This window comes from Pyrus communis, chromosome 10, assembly GCF_963583255.1.
Source record: "Pyrus communis chromosome 10, drPyrComm1.1, whole genome shotgun sequence".
Lineage (NCBI taxonomy): Eukaryota > Viridiplantae > Streptophyta > Magnoliopsida > Rosales > Rosaceae > Pyrus > Pyrus communis.
Genome location: NC_084812.1, coordinates 10,363,130 through 10,384,965, shown reverse-complemented (window position 1 = coordinate 10,384,965; position 21,836 = coordinate 10,363,130). Strand labels below are relative to the sequence as shown.

The following is a 21,836-nucleotide window of genomic DNA, read 5'->3' as shown; positions in this document are numbered from 1 at the left end:
AAAATTTCAATTGTTCTTAGAAAAGAAAAATAAAAAGAATTGTTATTGACACTCTAAAAATATCATTTTGCACTTCAAACTTTTTAAAATTAGAAAGAATGCACGTATAAAGAGTATAGAATTAGATTTTTAGAGTGCATTATCAGTTCTTGAAAGAAAAAAAACCTCATATTTCTAGAGAACAATATGAAGAAGAGATAGAGATAGAAAAAGAGAGACATGGGTAGGAAGAAAGAGAGAGAAAAGAACGAAAAAGAAAAAGAGGAGAGAAAAACAAATTATACAAAGAGTTTTTATTACCAATGATTCTTAAAATTGACTCATTCTATCAAGATGATCTTTAAAATTGAAAATCGATCAATATAGTCCTGGAAAATGGATGTCACAAGTCAAAGTGGTCCTTCTTTTATAATACTGTTCAAAATTCTGTTATGTGTTGATGTGACACATAACTGGATCTCATAAGTTTAATTAAATATTATTAGATGAATTAAAAATATTTAAATAATAGAAAAACAATTTTTATTTTTGTATAATTAGAAAAAAAGGAAAAGAAGGAAGAAGAAGGGGATGTTGAGTGATGTTGAAGGAGAGATCCACTGATATGTTTTGCTCTTCATGTTATTGTACCGACTGAGAAACAGAAAAATGGTACCCACTGATACTGTGCCGACAAATTCAAATAAAAGCACCACAGTATTATCTCTTCCCAAAAGGGGAAGATGATAGACTTAGCTGGAGAAGAATTGTCAGCAACACAATTTGAGTTAACGATTTTGGGTTTTTCGGCTTGTGTTCTTTGAAACAATTAGGCCCTGTTTGGCAGATCGGATAAATGGTCGGATATGATTAGTTATACGGATTCAGGTGTTTGGCGTTCACTCGTACTAAATAAGCACCAGATTAATTTAACCGGTCAGATAGGATAACACGGTATACACCCGCTTAATAAAACCAACCAAAACGCCCGGATTATTTAGTCGGGGAAGAAGAATATGGGAGAGAAAGGGAGGGAGTTTGGGGGGTATGGCGGCGAGAGCTGGGGAACAATTATTTGGGATTCTTCTGCAGTCGGGGAAGAAGAAGGGAGAGAGAGGGAGGGTGTTTGGGGGGGGTGCGAAGAGATCTAGGAACAAAAAAATGATTTCATTTTTAAAATTTTTTTTTTTTTAAGTTTGATTCCTCCTATCTAGTATAATACCAAACACAGTATAAATAATACGGTCCTTAGTCCGATACTGCATCAAACATCCGACTAATTTAGTCAGTACTATACGGTGGCTATTTATCCTATTCGACAGAAATAATCAGTACAGTCCGAGCTGCCGAACAAGACCTTATTTTTCCTTCGTATTTTCTTATGGGAAATTGGGGGGAGGAGGGGAGATTTCGAACATAAAGCGATTCGATCCAATTTTGCCATGGCTGGGGATGTATGAATCAGGGAAAATTCAAATTTTTGTGTGTAAAATAATAAGTTTAACTTTAGGTTGAAGGGTCGGCTTACAACTATAAAATATCAGTCTCCTCCTCCTGACTATTGTGGCAGTCTACCCATTTTTTTGCTGGGAACGAGTTTTCTTCGGAAAGACATTTTATCAGTCTCCTCCTGACTATCTTCTTTTCTTTTATTTTAATTTTACAAAAATAAAAAATATTTTGTTATTATTTAAATATTTTTAATTCACATAATAATATTTAATTAAACTTGTAGGACTCAGTTATGTGCTATATCAGCACATAACAGACTTTTGGACAAAATTGTGACAGAATGACCATATTGATTTGTGACATCTATTTTCAGAGACTAAATTGATCGATTTTTAATTTCAATGCCCATTTTGATGGGATAAGTTAATTTCAGCGATCATTTGCAATAAAAACCTTTACACAAATAAAGAGATACATCTTATAGAGGGGTAAATGAAAATGACCAAGACACGCCTACCACATGGATAAATATTGTTTCTGTTTGAAATACATAAAAAATTTAGTCTCCCCTCAAAATATAGTCATAATTATGTTTGTGTTGTTGTTCTTATAGTTAATTTATGAGAAGATGGATGAATCAAGTAATTTAGTGAATTTCTTTGATAAATTGAAGATTAAAAGGAGAAAAGGATCCTCGCCGATCATTTTTCTCAGGATCTGAGGGATCTCGTGATCGTGATCGTTCATAGTATATCGTACGGTTAAAAATCATTTCAAAATTTAAAATTAAATATAAATAGTACCTAAAGAAAACTGATCATATAATGTACAATAAACGTTCACGATCGCGAAATCCCTAAGATCCTCAGGAAAAGGGAATGTGAGAAAGTAGAAGAGAGTATCTATTGTTTCTTACTTTGATATTTTATTTAGAGAAGTGTTATTGGCATCCAAAAATCTCATTCTACGCTCCTCATAAATGTATTTTTCTTTTCTAATATAGAAAATTTGAAGTGTAAAATGAGATTTTTAGAATGTTAATAACAATTCTCTTTATTAATATAGAAATGATATTCAGATTGCCAACTATGCCCCCTTGCCGAGACCATGAATTGCTTGCATTCTTCCATCTTCTTTGGTCAATGATGACCTTTTGGAAAAATCAAAAGTAATTTTATAGGTCACGTTGCCACGTTCTTTCTATGAGATTTTTGGCGGTGCAGTTGTTTGTTTGTGTGTCAATTATCTAGATCCCAACCAACAAAAACATACCTAAGGGAATCTAGATATTTTAATTAGAGGCATGTTTGTTTGTGATCAGCTTATAAAACATATCAATTAACCACTAATTATAATTATTTGATGTAAAGTACATCCCAAATATGCCTTAATATAAAATTAAAACTGTAATTACCTAATTAGAACTCAATTTCTATAGCTCACTCTAATAAGAAATGATTTATATATTAGTAGGAGCTATATTATTAGTAGTTAAATAGTTATCTCATTTTGGGGAGGAAAATCGACAAGAATCATATCTGTTTTTTTTTTTTTTTGGCTATTGTAAAGCATCATCCGTAATTCAACACATTTTTTTACCTTTTACACATGGCTATGGAGGTTTTAGTCATTGACTCAAAAAAATTAAAAAAGAATTATGAGTCATAATTGTAAAATAATGTGCATAACAAAAAAAAAATGTGTGCATAAATCACTGTAAGATGCAGGTAGGGTGCCACATGGTCAGCTTGACATGAAAAACCAAAGTACCAAGAGGGGATTCTCGCCGGATCCTCTTTGTGAGGGTTTCGGAGATCCTCAAATCACATTCATTCATCGTATATTATACAGTTAGTTTTTATTATGTACTATTTATATTTAATTTTAAATAAAAAATTTACAATAATTTCTGATGACATACTCTTCACAAAGAAGATCTAATGAGAATCCTCCTGGCAAAGTACCCAAAACGTTATATTTTTGGTTAACAAGTACCCAAAACGTTTGTCATGTGAATGGATTGTTTTTTATTCCCTGAGTAAAGCACCTTTTTCTAGACTGTTTATGGCAACACTAAAACCACACAGAAGAAGGAGAGCTGTGTCACCACCAACCATGTACAGACACGTGGGGCACGATCCCAGTATCCGGATCGGTTAGATTCTTCGGTGCGCTCTCGTCCATTAGTACATAATGGTTTCCAGAATTTCATGGCTCGGCGCACAATCGGCCAGGTAATTTTGGATTCCTGCAGTTAGATTCCTCACCCTTTAACCGACACGTGTCCACAGTATCCCATTTTTCTGCATGGTGACCTAAATATATTTTGGATTTTTTTTTTCTTGAGAACACTGTATCGTTAGCTTTTTCGTGAAGGGATAAGGATTCTTTTGGGACGAGGGACTCTCGTTCAACGTGACATGTATTTGGAACCATCCATTGTGTTCTAATCTTTTTCAATTGCATTTGTAATATCTTATTTGCTATCTAAAAGTGAAAAATGCCGAATCCTTGACTGACTTTATGTAATTCGAAGTTTTGGATCCTTAATAATCAAGAGATTATCCAATAAATTTTTTTTTTATCATAAATGTCCTTTTAGTCAAGAGGTGTCTAAGAAATGCATAATCATCAATTCGGATTCGATATCAACAGTAAAAAATAAATATATTGAGTTTTTAGTGTTCTAGTCTCATCATTGGAATCAAATTTAATGATGATCGATCATGAATCAATAGTCACAATGTGACAAGAAGAACGTGAGAGTTATGAGAATGTGAATATAGACATAATGGTTTATCTATATTATCCAATCTTTTTTTTATCAGAAATATTCTTTTAATCAAGAGGTGTCTAAGAAATGCATAATCACTAACTCAAATGCGATAAAAGTGAAAAATAATATATTCCAATTTAGTGATCTGGTCTCATCATTTGATGTAATCCTTGATGGTGATTGATCGTGAATTACTGGTCACAATGTGACAAGAAGAACGTGACTCTATCGTTTAATTAATTAGCATTTAATTTTCAAGGGTAGGAGCTTCGTTTCCACACAAGTTGTCTTATGGTTCGATTGGTTTATAAGACTATAATGTAATATAGATAAAGAATGTGAATATATACGGATGATTTGCATGGATTTTGTTTAGAATCTATCTACGTAAATGCATGTTGTACGGTGAAGGAATATGGTTCCCACGCAGACAAGCATTTGTGGAGTTGTCTATGTTTAAAACAGTAGTTGTGTTTCGTTTAGATGAAGAATTCCGAATCGGATAATAACCTTTACAGAAACGGGGAGAAAGACATAGAGCTAGGGTTTGAGCTTTTTGTTGGCAATTTATTAATAATGGAAAAATAATCAAGTTCGTCATCTCACGAGAATGCTTTTAGCAAATTAGCACTCATAACTTCTTTGCTAATCTCTTGTGAGCATCTATGTTTTGATGTAATATAGCTCAGTTTGATATGAAAGCATCAATTCTTTTTTCTCTAAACTTTTTTTAGATATCAGTGATGTTTCTTACAAATTTCAAGTATACCATGTAAAGTGAAGTTGTTTAGAGAGAATGTAGAGAAATTTAAACTAGTTCTTATTGTTTTTTCAAGTCTACTTCCTTGAAAACGTGACAACTATACATATGTGGATTAGGCTAACCGGACAAACTATTGGACATGCCTTTATACTGTATATGTATTTGTTGACCCTAAAAATTACTTAGCCTACGTGGCCAGCAGGCCGAGTAATTAATAAGCTAACTACGTCATTCGGTCGAGTGTGGGGCGTGCCAACTAGTCGGCTGAGTTTGGCCATAAAGTAAAATATGTTGATGTGGCGTTGGGCGCGCTGCTGACTTCTTGATCTTGCGACTGCAGCCAAGGAAGGAACACGTCTTGGCCTTCGGGTTCTAAAGCCTGAAGACAAGGCTGCTAGTTCTGTGAAGTTCAATATCAAATTCGGCTTTCAATGTGCCGCATGTAGTAACTTGGTAACACCTCACTTCGCCAAGGAGGCTGATGAGATGACCTCTACCAACAAGGACTTGGAAATCCATGTTGATTGAGACTTGGATAAATAACCAGTCGGTCTCGAATCAGTGTTGTTTATCCAAATTGAAGGTACTCTTCAGTCGATTGGTTCTACAGCTCTAGTGATGTTTATCCAAACTGAAGATGTTGCAGGTTGCTTCCACAGTGCTGTTTATTCAAACTAAAGATATGTTGGCAGAGAAAAAGAAAATAAAAATCTCAAGATGTTGGAGAGGTTTGCGCATGGCAGTTGTGTGTTGGATTGGAGAGGCCTTGAATGATGCACTCCCCTCTCTATTTATAGTAGTGATCTCTTCCATGGCCGCGGTATAACTCCACCCAGATTAGAATTCCTCAACCCAATCTCATCAGGTCTCAACCAATCCTAACCCCTATAGGACTCTGAACCAAACTATTTAATCACCCAGATTCATCCCTTGATTCTCGGCATCTTTCCTGACTCAAAGCATCCTTAATTTTTGAGAATCCTCATTGTACTGGGATTAAATCACCTAACCCCTATTCAGATAAAACCATCTCCTGATAGGATTCAGATGAACTCCACTGGGCTCGGCCCATGACAAGATATTCCCAGTATCATTTTCTGGACTGAGAATGACCCTAGGCTTGGCCTAAAGCGTTATTTCGGGCCCAAACAATATTTCAGGATATCGTTTTGTTAAAGAATATGACCATATAGATTATTGTGTGTGTGTGTAAGTAATAATAACAAATTTCTTGAAAAAAGTCCCAGCATCACTCGAAGTTCTGGAATATACTTGTAAAAGTCTGCGAGGACCCTTCGAATGTTGATACGGATCTCTATTGTGCCTATCAAGTGTTTGATGTAATGTCTGTTAGGCATCTCTCGATATGTTGCGTTGACATCACTTGACAAATCCTCCTGGTATCACTCATCAGAATGCTTCAGTATATATTGATATTTGTTGACATGTAAGCAACATGGTTTGGTTGACAACAACAAACCCACTAAATGTTCGATAAAATGTCACAAGGAACAAACATAATTTTTTGCACACTTCCTACTATGTTTCTATCCAAAAAAACTGTATTTAATACCGAAATCCTCCCAAAGTTCGAATCCGACCCCTTTCTTTTGAAAATAGCAGTAACCATCTTTAAAACTACAGCATGTTACATATAGTGGCCTTACAACTGAAAAAACTATCTAGTCAACTTCTATTTCTAACGTGGCAATCAGCGAGTTCATTATGACTTACATGCATAGACACTATATAGAGGTCACACAAATTTGCAGATGCCCTAAACAAAATACATAAAAACTTCTTGTAAGAAATGAAAAATGTCTCACGTGACCAATCCAACATTCATGTAAACACAAAATAACTTCATCGATTGTCCACCAAAAAAAAAAAGAAAAAAAAGTAGTTAACTTGTTAGTTGGACGACCTAAGAGTGAATAGTGTTACATTTTGTAACATTAAGAGTTTATATTTACCATGCATATATAGTTATTACCTATATATTACTCTAACTGCAATGTAGATCTCTCTCCTAATCCCTCTTAGGCCTTCCATGCTAATTAATAATGTTTGGGGGGCATCATGAGAGTAGCTGTTGCTTAACGATCGATCATGGTTGGAATTTAGTAAGTCGATAACGATGTGTTTAAACTGGAACATTATGTGTGGTCCACTTACCCTTGTTTCTGGTTTTTATATTGCTGCTAGCTAGCTGTTTACAAATTTGGGTTGATCGAGTGCTTATCCATTTAAGTATCTTTGACTTTTGTGCTACGACACATGTCACAGTTTGCTCTGAACAGTAGAGCACACTAGCTAAGACCCTTATGATTTGGGACAATGTTATTAGCTTAATTAGCTAGGTTGGAGACAATAATTCCAGCTTAAACACTATTGGATTAATCGACGGTGTAGAGAGTGACAATAATTGAGTTCGGGGTGTAAAATAGTTGGGTTGATAAATAGAAAAAAAGAAAAAGAAAAAGTAGATAGAAATACAAAGCAGAGAGAGAATAATTATGGTTGGAAAGGTGTAAAGAGGAGACACTAATTCGGTTAGAACTTAGAGGTTAACACATTATCTTTGTGTATTGAGTTTGTTTTGGATATAGCTTCTTCAGGAATTACTTTTGCTTATTAAGACACCAAACTGACACATTCTGACCGTAAAATTTACGTAGACATCGAAATTGGGGCATGATAGTTGGCATCTAGAAGGTGACGAAACCGTAAAATATAGGTAATGTGGAAAAAGTGTGAGTGAATTACAATCTAACCTGAAAGTCTAAGTATAAAACTAATTGTGAGTGTGCAGAGAAGGGTTGAACCCATTAACAAACACGTGAGTGCCAAGGCATGGATAAATGGTAAAGAAGTAAAGGTAATATCCCATCCGGAATAGGATGGACATTTATACAAAAAGTACACGTTAAGTGCTTCTCTAGTAACTTTACCTATGGTCTACAAAACACTTCTAAACTTTCGTTCAAATACATAGTCAGAATCACTTTTAGCTGTTGACAATGAACTCGTTTAGATGTGTTTTTAAAATGATTAAAAATATTTTTAGAGAAAATATTTTTTTAGTTCCAAAAGCACTTAAAATGGTTTCTGCAAAAATCATCAGTTATGTGCTTCTTCCAGGAAGCACTTTTAATGTTTTTTTAGAATTTACTTGCATTTTTACTAAGGATTGGTTCCAAAAACATTTTCACTAAAAACACTTTCAGTCATTTTAAAAGCACATCCAAACAAGCACAATATTGTTGCTATACAAAATCGGCCTCAGCCTAAGTTGAACATTTTCGTAAAAAAAAAAAATTGAAAATATGATGGCATTGTTTATTTATGGGGTCTTTTAATTTATACCCAATCAACTCAGCATATTTTAGAAAAAACTCAAATTAAATATTTTGTAATTAATGTCAATTGAACTTAATATTTTAGGGTTGAAAGTAACAAATTTGCTCTTTATGATAAAGGTTTTAAAAGTCTTGATTAAATGCTAATTTGATCAAGTTTTACATTTTGAATTTGAAAGCTCGCATTGCCGCCATAAAAACTTGAATCCATAAGAAACAATTCTAGCCATAATATTCAAGATTGATGTAAAATAAAATGTCTATTAGCCAATGTTTTAAAAGGTGAGGACGAAGTCGGACATTTCATGAATACTCTCGTCTTGCTGCATAGTATTTAAGATTATTATATCCTTAATATATAATATATAATATTTTCTATATCAAATATTTTGTCATTTTATGTCTGTCTGATCCATTGGACGTGGTTTTCATTGGGCCTTGTAACACTTAAAAAAAAAAAAAAACCATTGTACAAGTATTTAAAAAAAAAAAAAAATGAAAGAAGAAAATCTGATTCATCGAAGCGGGTCAGATCCACTGGAGTTCCGACCTAACCCGCCTAAAACTTCCGTTTTCGACCATCTGAGACGCAAAGTCAGTGTCATTCAAAGGAACTCCTCGAGCCTAATCAAACTGTCGTGTTGATTTCATCATTATATCCCTGTACATAGCGAATTGAGGTTGAGAAGGTTTTAAAACCTTGCACTAACCTTATGCCGCCTAGTCCAGTTGGCTATAAGTGTTCTTTTGATAGATCGCTGAAAAAACCGCCTAGATGAGTATCCGTTAACGACCGAGAAAAGCACGTGGGTACGCTGACAACTTTATGTCACGAGTCTCCTTGAGGAGAAGTACTCGAATGCTACTTAACAACATGTAGGCAACACTAGAGGCTTAGGATGCGACATAAAGGTAGTCAAGGCAGTGCTTGGTAAGGCAAGGCAAAGTAACAAAGACCTGAGTGAGACGCTTCGGCCACCTAGGCATTAAAAGACGCATCGGCTGTCTACAAGAATGTCACTTCATCGACAAAGACCAGGTGGGTGAAAAGCTATCGGTAGTCTAGTATAGGTGATGGCACGTTAGGTTCTGGTCTGAGAGGCCCAAGGGGGGGGGGGGGGTGGCGAGGCCTATATAAAGGGGTAGAGACCTCCATCATGGGTCAAGTGAATAAGAGAGAATAAAGTGAATGTATTTGCCAAGCACAATATAGCCTTGAAATCAATTGAGAAGCAACACACTATATGTAACCTAGTTTTGAGGGGTGAACTACATATATCTTTGAGTCCATTTCATTTAAGTCCAATTCACTAACCCACCTAAAATCAGTTATTTAAGTTTGTTAACATTACAGTTTTGATCGTCAACAATATCAAAACTCGTTTTTTTTTATTTTTTATTTTAAGATTATGCTCATAGCGCATAGTCAATTGGAACCCTTTCAATAGGTAAGCAAATTATAACTACATTACCTCTGCAATAGGTTTCAAAACCTATCTACGTAGGTTTTAAAACCTATATCTCCATCTTACCTATACATTTGGTATCAAACTCATTCACACTACCTACACATTTGGTATCAAACTATCCACATTACTCAAAAACATTCAATTTCAATATCATTAACCAAACGTCATAAGGTTGCTTATCTTCAACTTTTTTTTATCCAATAGTAGTTGGTTTCTCACTTTATTAAAGTACATGAATTAAAATCTCATGAACGAAAAATACATATTAATTAACCACCAAGACATCACACACAAGTAATTAACGTTGTTTGAAACTATTTTTGATTTGATCTCGAAATCCTCATATAGCACTTCTTCCAATCGTAGATGGGTGATCACTTGTAGGAAAGACATAATGCTAATTCACATTCCACACGGCCAAGTAAGCGTCATTTTTTAATCTTACTATAACTTGATTCTTTGAGAGATGCTAAGAAGACTTTCTTGACGTGAAATTCTCTATAAACTTTCTTCAACTCACAGTTTAATTTCCATACTAATATTATAAACCTTAACCATACGACAAATTCCATACTCGACCTACACTTCTATTTTGGTCCGTGGTTTGATGATGGACGATGCCAGTTGGTACGTGTAGAGGGAAAGAAAAGAGAAAATGATACAAAAAAGGATAATGGACTGAGGAACCTATCAGTGAAGCGGTTCGCCGCATACGAACTCAGCTACTTACATGTGTCCCTCCCATCATCCCTCCCTTAAAAAGGCCAAAAGCAAATCTCCCTCTCCCTCTCTCTCTCTCTCTCTCTCTCTCTCTAGATCTCTATCTTTCTCTCTCTTGTTTCTTCCAGTCTGTTGATGCTTTTTAATGGTTGATCTACGTGTTTCCCACTAGGGTTTGTCTTCCACTATTTCTCAGTCCTACTCGTACGCTCCTTCGTACTTGGTCTTGGGCAAAAAGGGCAAAAAAATTAATGAACAAAAAAGGAAATGATATTGCAACGCCGTCTGTGGGAATCGAACCCACGACCACGTGGTTAAAAGCCACGCGCTCTACCAGCTGAGCTAAGACGGCTTACCTGATCATTCATCCGATCTTTCCATATTTAATATGCAAGACTAAGCAAAGGTCTATTCATAATCTGGCTGGGCTCAACCCCGAAGCCCAGTTATCAACACCAAGCAATTGGTCTAGTCAGCGTGCTTGCCTGGTTTACATAATTTTTTTAGCCTCTCATGCATGTCTCTTTATTTCTAGTCACCAGACTGAATATTTCAAACGAGAAATAACGAAGAAATTCATAATTAAAACGTGATAGGCTTAAAGCACGAAACCACTCACAAATTCATTAATCCTTGAAATATTACACAACATAAACAACGTAGAAGCATCTTTGAAATCGAATACTTGTTAGTTTAAAGAGATTCTTATCCTTCACTCTGTCTTCACTCGAAGCAATCTTTTTCTTCACTATTTATATAGTTTCAAAGTCGTCATTCCATGTCCCACACGTGTTAGACTTTTGTGTTCTAAATCTATATTTATAGAGGCATGAGAATGCCTTGGGATTGTTGGTTGGTTTGATCAGCTCGTATTAAGAAAAAGCTAAACTGAAACTTTATTGTGTTTGGCTCGCGAGCAATTCGTAATTTAGAGTAGATTTTATTTGGGAGAGTATCTTTTTAATAGTAGAAAATAACGCTTTAAGCATTGTGTTTGTTTCTACATTTTGAAGTTTACATGAACTCCGCAAAGTATTATATTTGTGTTGAGCCTGAGGATTCATATAATATGAGAAAGAGAAGTATCGCTAGAAATGAGCACAGTTAGGCTCGTATGGATTTTAGCCAAAAATGAGGCCCAATCAACTACATTTTGTTTTGGGCCAAAGTCCAATAATTTTGGGTTTGCAACATTTCAACTTCATTAGCCCAATTACAAAACCTAATAATAAACAAACAAAACCTATTTTTATTTTATTTTATTTTCTAGACCATTAAACCATATGAGTTTTAATGAAACACTTTCGGTATTATTCACTTTTAACAAAAAAAAAAAAAAAAACATTTTTACCTTTCCTTGGTACTATTAATTATACATTTATTTGTCATTTTTCATTAAAACTAAATTTTTTTTGGACTTTTCGTTAGTTTTCCTTTAAACCATCCCAAACTCTGAACTTATATGATACAGGTAAACTGCTATAACATTTTGTGTCAATAATACGTCATGTATAGAAAAGTTTTCATATTTTTATATTATTAGCACATAACATGAAGATGTACTCGTACTATGTAAGTTATTTTCTATAGACAAATACTTCCTTACATCCACATGCATGCATCATAATTCATAAACATCGTTATCAAGACAAAAATATCTTAGCTAAAAAAGGATTAAAATAAATGTCTGTCATTTCGACCAAAAATATAAAAAAAAAGTCTCAGTCATTGCAATTGCCCACAAACCCTTGTCCGTTTGCCAACGGGATTTTATTTAACTTATGATGTATAATATATCTTTGACCAAGCGTCCAATAGCGGGCAACAAAGACAAAGGCTTAAAGTAAAGCCTACGACTTTTGAAAGTGAAATTTAAGAACCTGCATCAGAATAAAGGTACCTTGAATCGAATCAAACCGAACCACAATTCTAATTAATTAAAACCTAACTCACAATAATTAACCACAGTAAATAAATAAATAAATTCTTCAACATCACACTTGCAACTTTGTTATTGGACGAATGTGATGTTTGGTTGGACATGGATCAGTGAACGTGGGAATTATTATAAGAACACAAATCCAAATGTTGCCTACTTTTTGTAGAAGTTCTTGTGTACGACCAACAGTATTAAAAAAAATTCTATTTGTTTCTAATTTATATTAATAGAGCATATAAAGCCAGTAGTTGATTTAGGATTTTAACATCTCTTAATCAAGATACGGTAGCTGTTAGTCGGACTGCAAGTTAAGGTTTAGTGCCTATATGTCTAGATGGGATTTAAGTGGACTAGCCAGATTTTAAGCAAATTTATTATATAATATAAAGTAAGTGTCTATTTACATTTAAAAAAATTACTTGTATTAAGAATTTGAGTTTTTTGTTAAAAAAAAAAAAAAGTATCGTTGAAGATGTTAAAATATGAAAGAAATAATATATTGCATGCACTAAGATTTTTTTGGATAAGGAGAGACCGATTGGTGGATATCAAACTCACACTAGATTGCATAAGTATGATTGTTTTCTGCCACTGCAGTAAAGGGCTATCTACAATTTTTAGTATATATTAACAAATGATATTTTTTATACTAAAAGGGAGATGGATGACTTACTGTCACAATAATTTAGCAATAATGTTGTTCAAATTCGTCTTTGGCGATAATCAAACCTAAAACCTCTCACTTATAAGTGAAGAAGAATACCAATAGACTATATTACTAAGTGGCCAAATTTTGGTATATATCAATTAATAATAAAAGTGTGAATGCAAATGATGTAAGCAAGCAACAATAACCTGTAGAAATTGTCAAACAAACAAAAAACAAACTTTGATAATTTGGATTGGTTTATACGGTTTTTAAATAAGGCTAAACCGAACCAAAAGAAACTAATTGCAGTTACGATCATTTGGCTCCAGAATTCCACATTTATTGTTTAGAAATTGGACCAAAACACTTAGGGGGTGTATTCGGGAATTTGATAGATTTTAATGAATTTTTTTATGGAGTTTAACTGATTTGTAGAGATTTTATGTAAAATTTTGATTCAATTATCTTGAAACCTTATGGGGAAATGTGAGATTTGTGGATATTTAAAATACATTACAAAATCTCTTAAATTCTTTCTAATTCATCAACTTTTCCAAATTTTTTAAATTCAAATTCTAATTGAATACACTTGAAATGTTATAAATTTCTTTAAAATTCTAATTGAATACATCTCCCTTAAACTTGTTTGATTTGGCTTATTTGAATGGTTTAAGATATTTGGCGTCTACAAAATCGAACTTAAAATTTTAGCTTATGACATCATCACTTATGACGTAGCGATAAGATATTGTTAGAGTTAATTCAAATGGAGGCAGATTGTCTGCCTTTCCATTACCATGCCCTTCTCATCCTTTTTTATATTGTGCGATACGGTTAAACCACGTCAACATTTTATATTGATTTTTTATAAGAATAATAAGATATGTTGATGTGATTTAACTGTGACCGCATAAATAAAAAGAGATTGAAAGGACATAGTAAAAGGAGGGCAGACAACCTGCCTCCAATTCAAATAACCCTTCGTCGTTTTTAATGTCTGGACTCTGGTCATTTTGTGATCAGTTGGTATCCATGAGGACATCATCGGAGCTGCCGTGCTAAATTGGGCAATTAGATTCCACGGAATATCCTCCACTCTTTCACACGATTACTCACCCCTTTCACTTGATCGACTAAACACCCGCCGTTCGATCTCTGACCAAACCTTTTTTACCGGTGCCGCGAAGCACCAGATCTTACCTCAGCAGAATCATCTGAAACAGGGGTATTTTAGTCATTCAAACCGAAGCCGGAGCCAATCACAATCGACAAAAGCAGACGAGCAAACCAACCAACCAGCCGCCAGGAAAGGACGGAGCCCATGCTGCTAGGAAAGCAACTTGGCAACCTCCACCCGAAAACGGCGTCGTATCGAGGAAGCCTAATTGCTAAATCCACAAAAACGACGCCGCTTCCTCTTGTCTCATTCACCTTCTTCTGATCTTATCTCATCGGCAACATCATTTCCCTCTCTCCCAAGTCATCCCCGTCACTGTTTCCTCAGATACCAATCCACTGCCGATCGGAAAACTCACTCCACGACGGCTCCGCCGACTTGCGACGGATCTTATCGAACCGAGTTCAGCTGTTGATCGCAATTAACTGGAAGCTTAAGCTGAGACGACGCCGTTTACTCTCCCGATTGTTCGCTCTCTAATGTGACCGGCTCTGGTAGGGGACAAAGTCGTGATTTCCTCGAAATGGATCGGCAGGCGATGACGGTCGGGCCGGCCATGGACATGCCGATCATGCACGACAGCGACCGGTACGATTTCGTCCGAGATATCGGCTCAGGAAACTTCGGGGTCGCCAGGCTGATGACGGACAAGCAGACCAAGGAGCTCGTCGCCGTCAAGTACATCGAGCGCGGCAGCAAGGTCAGTTTTGGGATTTCAGTGTTGTTATCGGTGGTTTTGACTAATTTTTGTGCACCATCCATTTATGGATATAGCTTTTTCAAGTTTTCAGTTTCTAAATTTAGTAATTAGATCGTTTTTTGAATAAATTTTGCGGCGGTTGTACCCTTTTTGTATTTATTACAAGCATTTATTTCTTGTGATTGATGTTGTTAGCATTAATTGATGATTAAATGTTAGAAAAGATGGTGTTTTGATTAATTGATGATTAAATCATGGAGAGTTGGGTTAACAAAGATGTTGAATTTTTTAGTGTGATTAAACTTGCAAGTGGAAAAAATTGCTTCTAATGATTTAGAGCTCTGTTGGTGATGATGGAGTGGTGAGGCTTTGGGAGCATTTGTTTCTCATCATGGTTTTCGGTGTTGCAGATTGATGAAAATGTTCAAAGGGAGATAATAAATCATAGGTCTCTGAGGCACCCGAACATCATTAGATTCAAAGAGGTTGGTTTAGCCGTTTCTTGACAATAGATTTTGATTTCGGCTTTCTAGTGATGGTAGGATGGTTGGCTGCTAATCTACTCTGGGCTTCACTCTACATATAGGTCATTCTGACTCCTACCCATCTGGCCATTGTTATGGAATATGCTGCCGGAGGAGAAATGTTTGAACGAATACACAATGCAGGGCGGTTCAGTGAGGATGAGGTCCCCATTTCAATATCTATCATTCCTCCATGTCTTTCTATTTCCTTTTCAATTTGGTTTTTTACTTGACATGTTGAAGATGTGTTTTTCATTTTTGGTCCAGGCCCGCTTCTTTTTTCAACAACTTATATCTGGAGTCAGCTATTGCCATGCTATGGTATCGAAACGACGAAATCTTTCTTTTTGGCTTCGTTTAAGACATGTATTTTTTTTTTTCCATTGGACGTGGACTAGATGATTTATTTGAATTATCACTTTCTCTCTTGAAGCAAGTATGTCACCGAGACTTGAAGTTGGAAAACACTTTGTTGGATGGCAGTCCAGCTCCTCGTTTGAAAATATGTGATTTTGGGTACTCAAAGGTACTGGTCGTTTATATCTTTCTTGCTTATTTGGCATATGCTTTTGTGTTCATATCATTAACTAAAATAAGGGGAACTTAAGGCTAACTTGAAATGAACTTCTTATGTAGAGCTCTTATTCTAAGATCCTGGGATATCTGTTTCCTTGAATTTTGACTTGATCTTAGGCAAGTTTGATCAGAGACCTAGGGTTTTCGTTTTAGATGCATTGTTTATAGATTATTTGAGGATTTGATCTCTCGAGTTAAGGAGAATTTCATAACTGATGTAGTTTATAGTATGGTTATGTAGCCTAAGGTACTGGCCTGCTGACTCTGCTCGAATATCTGTTTAAATGATCAAGAGTCAAGTTATTTTAAGCTCGTTGTATGCTATATTGGATCATAATGTTTAGGTATCTGATTGTGGTTATTTATCAGTCTTCAGTGCTTCATTCACAACCAAAATCTACTGTGGGAACTCCTGCATACATTGCTCCAGAAGTATTACTGAGGCAAGAATATGACGGAAAGGTATAAGAATTGCTTAATCTTGTTAATCATTTACCAAATTATGATGACTTGGACCCAGAAGTTATAATTGACTACCATTTTGTTCTAGAGAATTCAATGAACTGAATTTTGATACATGTTATTGTGATTAGTTGATTCCGTGCTTTCCCATTAAATTTGTTTCAACTTTTACAAACTGTAGTTTGAAAAGCGCCCTCATATTTCTGTCTATTAAATTCTCTCCCACCATTCAAGTTTTGCTTTTGAATTCCAAGTAACATTTTAGCATAATTTTTATGCTCATAGTTTTGTTTTAAATGTCAAAGTAAGAAATACTATTGCTGGCTCATACAAGTTTGAACTGCAGCTAAACATGTGTTTGACCAAAATAAGAAACACTTTTTCTTGCATATACTATTTTTTTGAACCATTTTTTACTTTTCCATACCATTAAGTTGAAGTTTTTTGTAAATTTAAAAAAAAAATGTAGTCCTGTTAATGGAATTGAGAAGTTTGTATGTTGAAAGTGTGTTACAACATCAGATTGCAGATGTATGGTCATGTGGGGTAACCTTATATGTGATGCTGATGGGAGCATATCCTTTCGAGGATCCTGATGAACCGAAAGATTTCCGGAAGACCATACAAGTATGTCATTTAGCCTTGCCACAACAGAAAATTTCTAAATGTAAATTGCTGGACTCAGGATTGTTTATCATCTCTGTGCAGAGGATACTCAGCGTCCAGTATTCCATTCCAGATACTGTTCAAATATCTCATGAATGTCTAGAGCTGATATCGAGAATTTTTGTCCCAGATCCTTCTGCGGTTAGTTTATATTTCCTCTGAATTCTTGTTTGTTCTGCACTACGGCTTGTGATATATGGTTTCAATTATCTTTTCCGTCTGTTTGGGTCTTGTTTTACACACACACACACACTTTTGTTGCTGCGATAAATACCCTTTGTTTTGTGCATTGGATTTGTGTGTAAAGGATTAAAGGAATTGGGGAATAATCATTCTGTTAAGCCCATCGGGGAACTAGAATTTTGATCAATTAGCATGACTCTTTTATAAGACTCTGAGGTACATTTTTTAAGATCTAGGACAGAAAAGTGAATTGGAATAAGATTCATAGAAAAAGGATAACCACCTGAAAGATATGATTGAGGCTCCTTGCTCTTAGAATCTTTCAATATAATATGACAAGACATTGAAGGTTAATTGTGGGAGTGATGACCAACTTAAATTATTTTCCCAATTATATTAGTTTGAATCAGACAATATAATTAGATTCCGTATTAGAGTATAACCAAATATGGTAATCTTATTCCCTTGACATTTTATACCAAAAGGAAAAAGTAATATGACTACTTCTGATGCTCCATTGAATTCCTAACATAGGGCATTTGGCATGTGTATCCGCGGGTGCGATTTTGTTACTCCTTTAATTTTTTTTTTTTTTTTTGGATGATTCCTTGAATTTCTTGTCACCTCGCTTGTTTTATTGAAGGGTGTTTTGGAGGCCTTTTGTTTTTCATGGAAGTTTAAACAGTTCTCCAGTTTCCCATTATTGAGCACTTAATCCCGGAACTGGAGGAATAAATGGACTTGGTACATCTTCAAAGTTGTTGCTTTTGGTGGATTCTGTTTGTTGAGGACATGGGAATCTTGCTTCTTTCCTTTCCTTTCTTTGTTGTTGATTGTGCCTGATATTTACGGATGTGCATGCATGTAACAGAGAATTACCATTCCTGAGATCAAGAACCACCCGTGGTTCTTGAAGAATCTCCCTGCTGATCTGATGGACGAGGGCAACCAGTTCGAAGAGCCTGATCAACCCATGCAAAGCATTGACGCAATCATGCAAATCATTGCCGAGGCCACTATACCAGCAGCTGGAACCCTTGGTCTGAGCTCTTACATGACGGACAACCTGGACATGGACGATGATATGGACGACTTAGACTCAGAGTCTGAACTTGATGTTGATAGCAGCGGGGAAATAGTCTACGCAATTTAATTCAAGTACGCAATGTTAGTTGGAAAGAGTTGTTACTGTTGGTGAAAAACTAGCAAAAAACAGAGAATGTGCAATAGAGTGTGATAGATTATTAGCATAGAAAATCAGATAGGGGGATTGAAGGCTCTATGCTATATCATCTCATATACTCTCCTTGGAAGTTGGAGGTTGGAGTCTGTCTGTCGTATACTACTTATAAACCTAGTTGTATATTTTTACTGGGGAGTAAATTTGTTTTTGAATTGTTAATCTGTTTGTGAGGGTGGTAAAGTGGCGGATATTCTAGCGATGCATGATAATCCACACCATCCCTTCATGTTGTTAAAACCTTTTTTTATAGCCGACACTACTTAGTGGGGATGAGGCAGTGATTGTTGTTTTATTTATCAGTTTTGCATTGGTCCTGTAATTCCTTTTTTTTTTTTCTCGTTTTTATATGATGCCGAACCCAAAGATATTCCTTAATTTGGTTTCCCATTTTGCTTGACTACTGTCTTTGAAGGGATTCGACCATTTCAAGAAGTTTGTCCCCAACACAAAACCGATTGTTGTCGTCGAAGATTCAGTAGGCATGAAGTTGAGGAAATAAACGCGTTGGACAAAACTGCACCAAGTAGAGCTTTTGCCGAGGTAGGTCAAGGACCGCAGCAACAGAGGACTCTTTAAATTTCACGACAAATCCAATCGACTGGCTCCAATAGGAGAAATTTTTAGTTGTAACGGAAATACGGGTGGTACACCGCATGTTTTTATGTAGGTGGTGGGAAATTTTATTTTTTAAGTTACTAACTTTTTAACATACATATGCCATCATTTATATAGCGACACGTGGTGTACTACCCCATGTGACGGTCACACTGAAAAATCTCTCCTCCCATAGGGGTTTTGCGACAATCTGAAATGATTTTTTTCTCCTTGCAGCTAATGTGGCTGAAAAAAAGTTCTAGGGCTTTGGGTGAATATTTTCTTGTGATTTTGATTCCGTTAAGAGCAAAAGTTTGCAGAGGAAAATAGTTTGAGAGAAAAATGAGAGAATTCTCATTAGAGAATTTCATCTATTACATGTGAGCATGACAACCTATTACTACGCTGTAGTTGAATTTCTCTTCACAAAGGTCTTAGGTTCGATTCTCGCCAAAGACGAATTTGAAACATATTATTACTAGTTCATCGTGAGGCTAAGCCTACTACCCCTCCTCTTTAGTATAGACAATATCGTTTGTTCAAAAAAAGAGAAAAAAAAAAAAAAAACTATCTTGGCAAATTACACAAATATCCCAAGTTCAATAGCGGGAATCAATTGCCTAATCAATTGAGTAATAAATGACTTAATCAATCCGACTCAGCGCCAAACACTTTGGTTATATAATCAATACTATCCGATGCCAAATTAATCAATCCAACTGAAATAATAAGTACAATCCGACATATCAAACAAGACCTAACATATTCCTTTTCACCATTCGATAAAGCTGTGTCTTTGGCTTGTCTAGTTGGTTAGGATACTTGAAAAATGAAAAATAAAAAAAAAGCTTTGCCTTTGGCTCCAAGTTATTAGCATTCTACATATACTTTTAGATTGAATAAATCAAAAGAGAATTTAGTTACACAATAGAAGGTGAAAGGCAACGTGCGAAATGATTCCCCAAAAGGTAAAAGAAGAAAATCAGAAAACACTAATCCATGGACTGATGTTGTATATTGAAATCGTCTCATCCTAGTTTATTGTCTTTGCTATGCAACATCTCATGTAGTGAGTAAACACAGCTCTCAAATTTGAAGTTTGTGGAGCCAATTCAGGTTGGTTTCTTCTGTAGCCACCGTTATTTTGTCGAGATTTTACAAGACAGGTTCCCGTATATTTCTTTTGTCTTCGTCACATATCACTTTCTCTAACCGCAGATCAAGATCAAACACTGATGGAGGATTGTGCATTGATCTTTCTTCAACCACTCATGTTACCGATGCCTTCAGGCAACTCCTTAATGCCGAAACAATTCTATATGTCAAGAAAACACAAGTTAGTGAGTTTTTCAATCGAGACCTGAAGCTTTACCAGGTCTCTGCAGGACCTTAGCCTCAACACTAATGACAGTTGTTGATGCTGGCAGATAAGATCACACTGCTTCACAGGCAATTTCAGCAAATCGTTACAATGGTCGAGGTACTAGTTTGTTGAGAACGATTTGTCTGAAAACAATGTGCTATATGATGCGAGTGTGGGGAGAAATTAATGCGGAAGTGCGTATGTGAGCTTCTACGTACGTGATTGTACATGTGTATGTATCTATTTTTTAAAGAAAGATCACAGATACCAACCTGAGACAGATACTAAGCGAGCTTCTTTGTTTTCTGCTGCTTCTCCGTCCACCACGGTGGAAGCTTATCTCCACGTATGTCTATAATCAGTCTATGTCCTATCGGGTCTTCACGAATCTCATGAATTGATAGCAATTTAAGCATATCATGTTGGATAGCAAAGTGTTCACCATAGTAGCCATCCAAATCCTCATAGTAGCAAGTGTATAATGTATTGGATGGAAGGTCAGGAACTGCACATCATGTTGTAATCAGGTTTTGGTTTTGATTTTGCGCCAAAAGATTTGCTTCAATTCGGTTGAGCACCACCGCAGAATTAACTCCTAACCGCAGATTCTGCAGACACAAGAGTCTTTGAAGAGATTTATCCAATTTAACAATTTTTTCTCATATTTATGCGTTTCCAACAGGTTCAGCATCCCGGGAGAAACCTTGCAGAACCTTTCGACAAGCTGCTTGCCATCCTCCGTTGTTCTTATAAACCTTTCAGAAACCAAAATGGTTCCAAGTTTGGTTTATCTGTGAGATCAGTGGCCTCAAAGACTCTAGCATGGAACTGAGATCACTGTGGAGAGTTGGAAACATCTCAGCCGTCTTCTGCGCTTTTATGGCGGCATCAAACATCAATTCAAATGGCTGAACAAACAAATACCGTAGCTACTTCCACAATTACAACCATCACCCAGCTCTGAAAATCTGAACTTCTAAAACAAGAGAGCAATAGTTTTGGATCACAAATGCATTTGAAATAACGAAGAACTTTCTAGATACTAGAGATAATAGTTAAATTAAACATGGTAAATACCAAAAGTACATATGACAATATTTGGAAATTTCTTGTATATTCATTAATCTCCAAAGTGGAGTATATATAGGAGTTACAATTGGTATTACATATGCACTTCATCAATGTGGGACAAGATACTACTGTTTACGCTTTAACTAATATATAATTTGCAACACTCCCCCC

General features: G+C 35.6%; 1 protein-coding gene and 1 non-coding gene across 2 annotated transcripts; one reads left to right on the top strand and one right to left on the bottom strand.

Annotated features, from left to right (window-relative positions):
- Positions 1 to 10,797: 10,797 nt before the first annotated feature.
- On the bottom strand, positions 10,798 to 10,870 carry TRNAK-UUU (transfer RNA lysine (anticodon UUU)). The gene has a single exon. It is a non-coding gene; the product is annotated as a tRNA-Lys (tRNA).
- A 3,645-nt stretch (positions 10,871 to 14,515) lies between these two features.
- LOC137746638 (serine/threonine-protein kinase SRK2I-like) lies at positions 14,516 to 18,931 on the top strand. Its single transcript, XM_068486642.1, has 9 exons — positions 14,516 to 14,983; positions 15,394 to 15,468; positions 15,570 to 15,671; positions 15,775 to 15,828; positions 15,941 to 16,033; positions 16,453 to 16,545; positions 17,068 to 17,172; positions 17,254 to 17,352; positions 18,266 to 18,931. Exons 1-9 carry the CDS (start codon positions 14,807 to 14,809, stop codon positions 18,545 to 18,547), a joined length of 1,080 nt encoding a protein of 359 aa, XP_068342743.1. The 5' UTR covers positions 14,516 to 14,806; the 3' UTR covers positions 18,548 to 18,931.
- Positions 18,932 to 21,836: the final 2,905 nt, after the last annotated feature.

Bases quoted from the DNA above. Each gene is read 5' to 3' on its own strand.
- LOC137746638 (XM_068486642.1), top strand. From the start codon at position 14,807: ATGGATCGGCAGGCGATGACGGTCGGGCCGGCCATGGACATGCCGATC. The intron at 15,672-15,774 runs GTCCCCATTTCA...TTTTTGGTCCAG, and splicing joins GGCGGTTCAGTGAGGATGAG to GCCCGCTTCTTTTTTCAACA. The intron at 17,173-17,253 runs GTATGTCATTTA...ATCTCTGTGCAG, and splicing joins ATTTCCGGAAGACCATACAA to AGGATACTCAGCGTCCAGTA.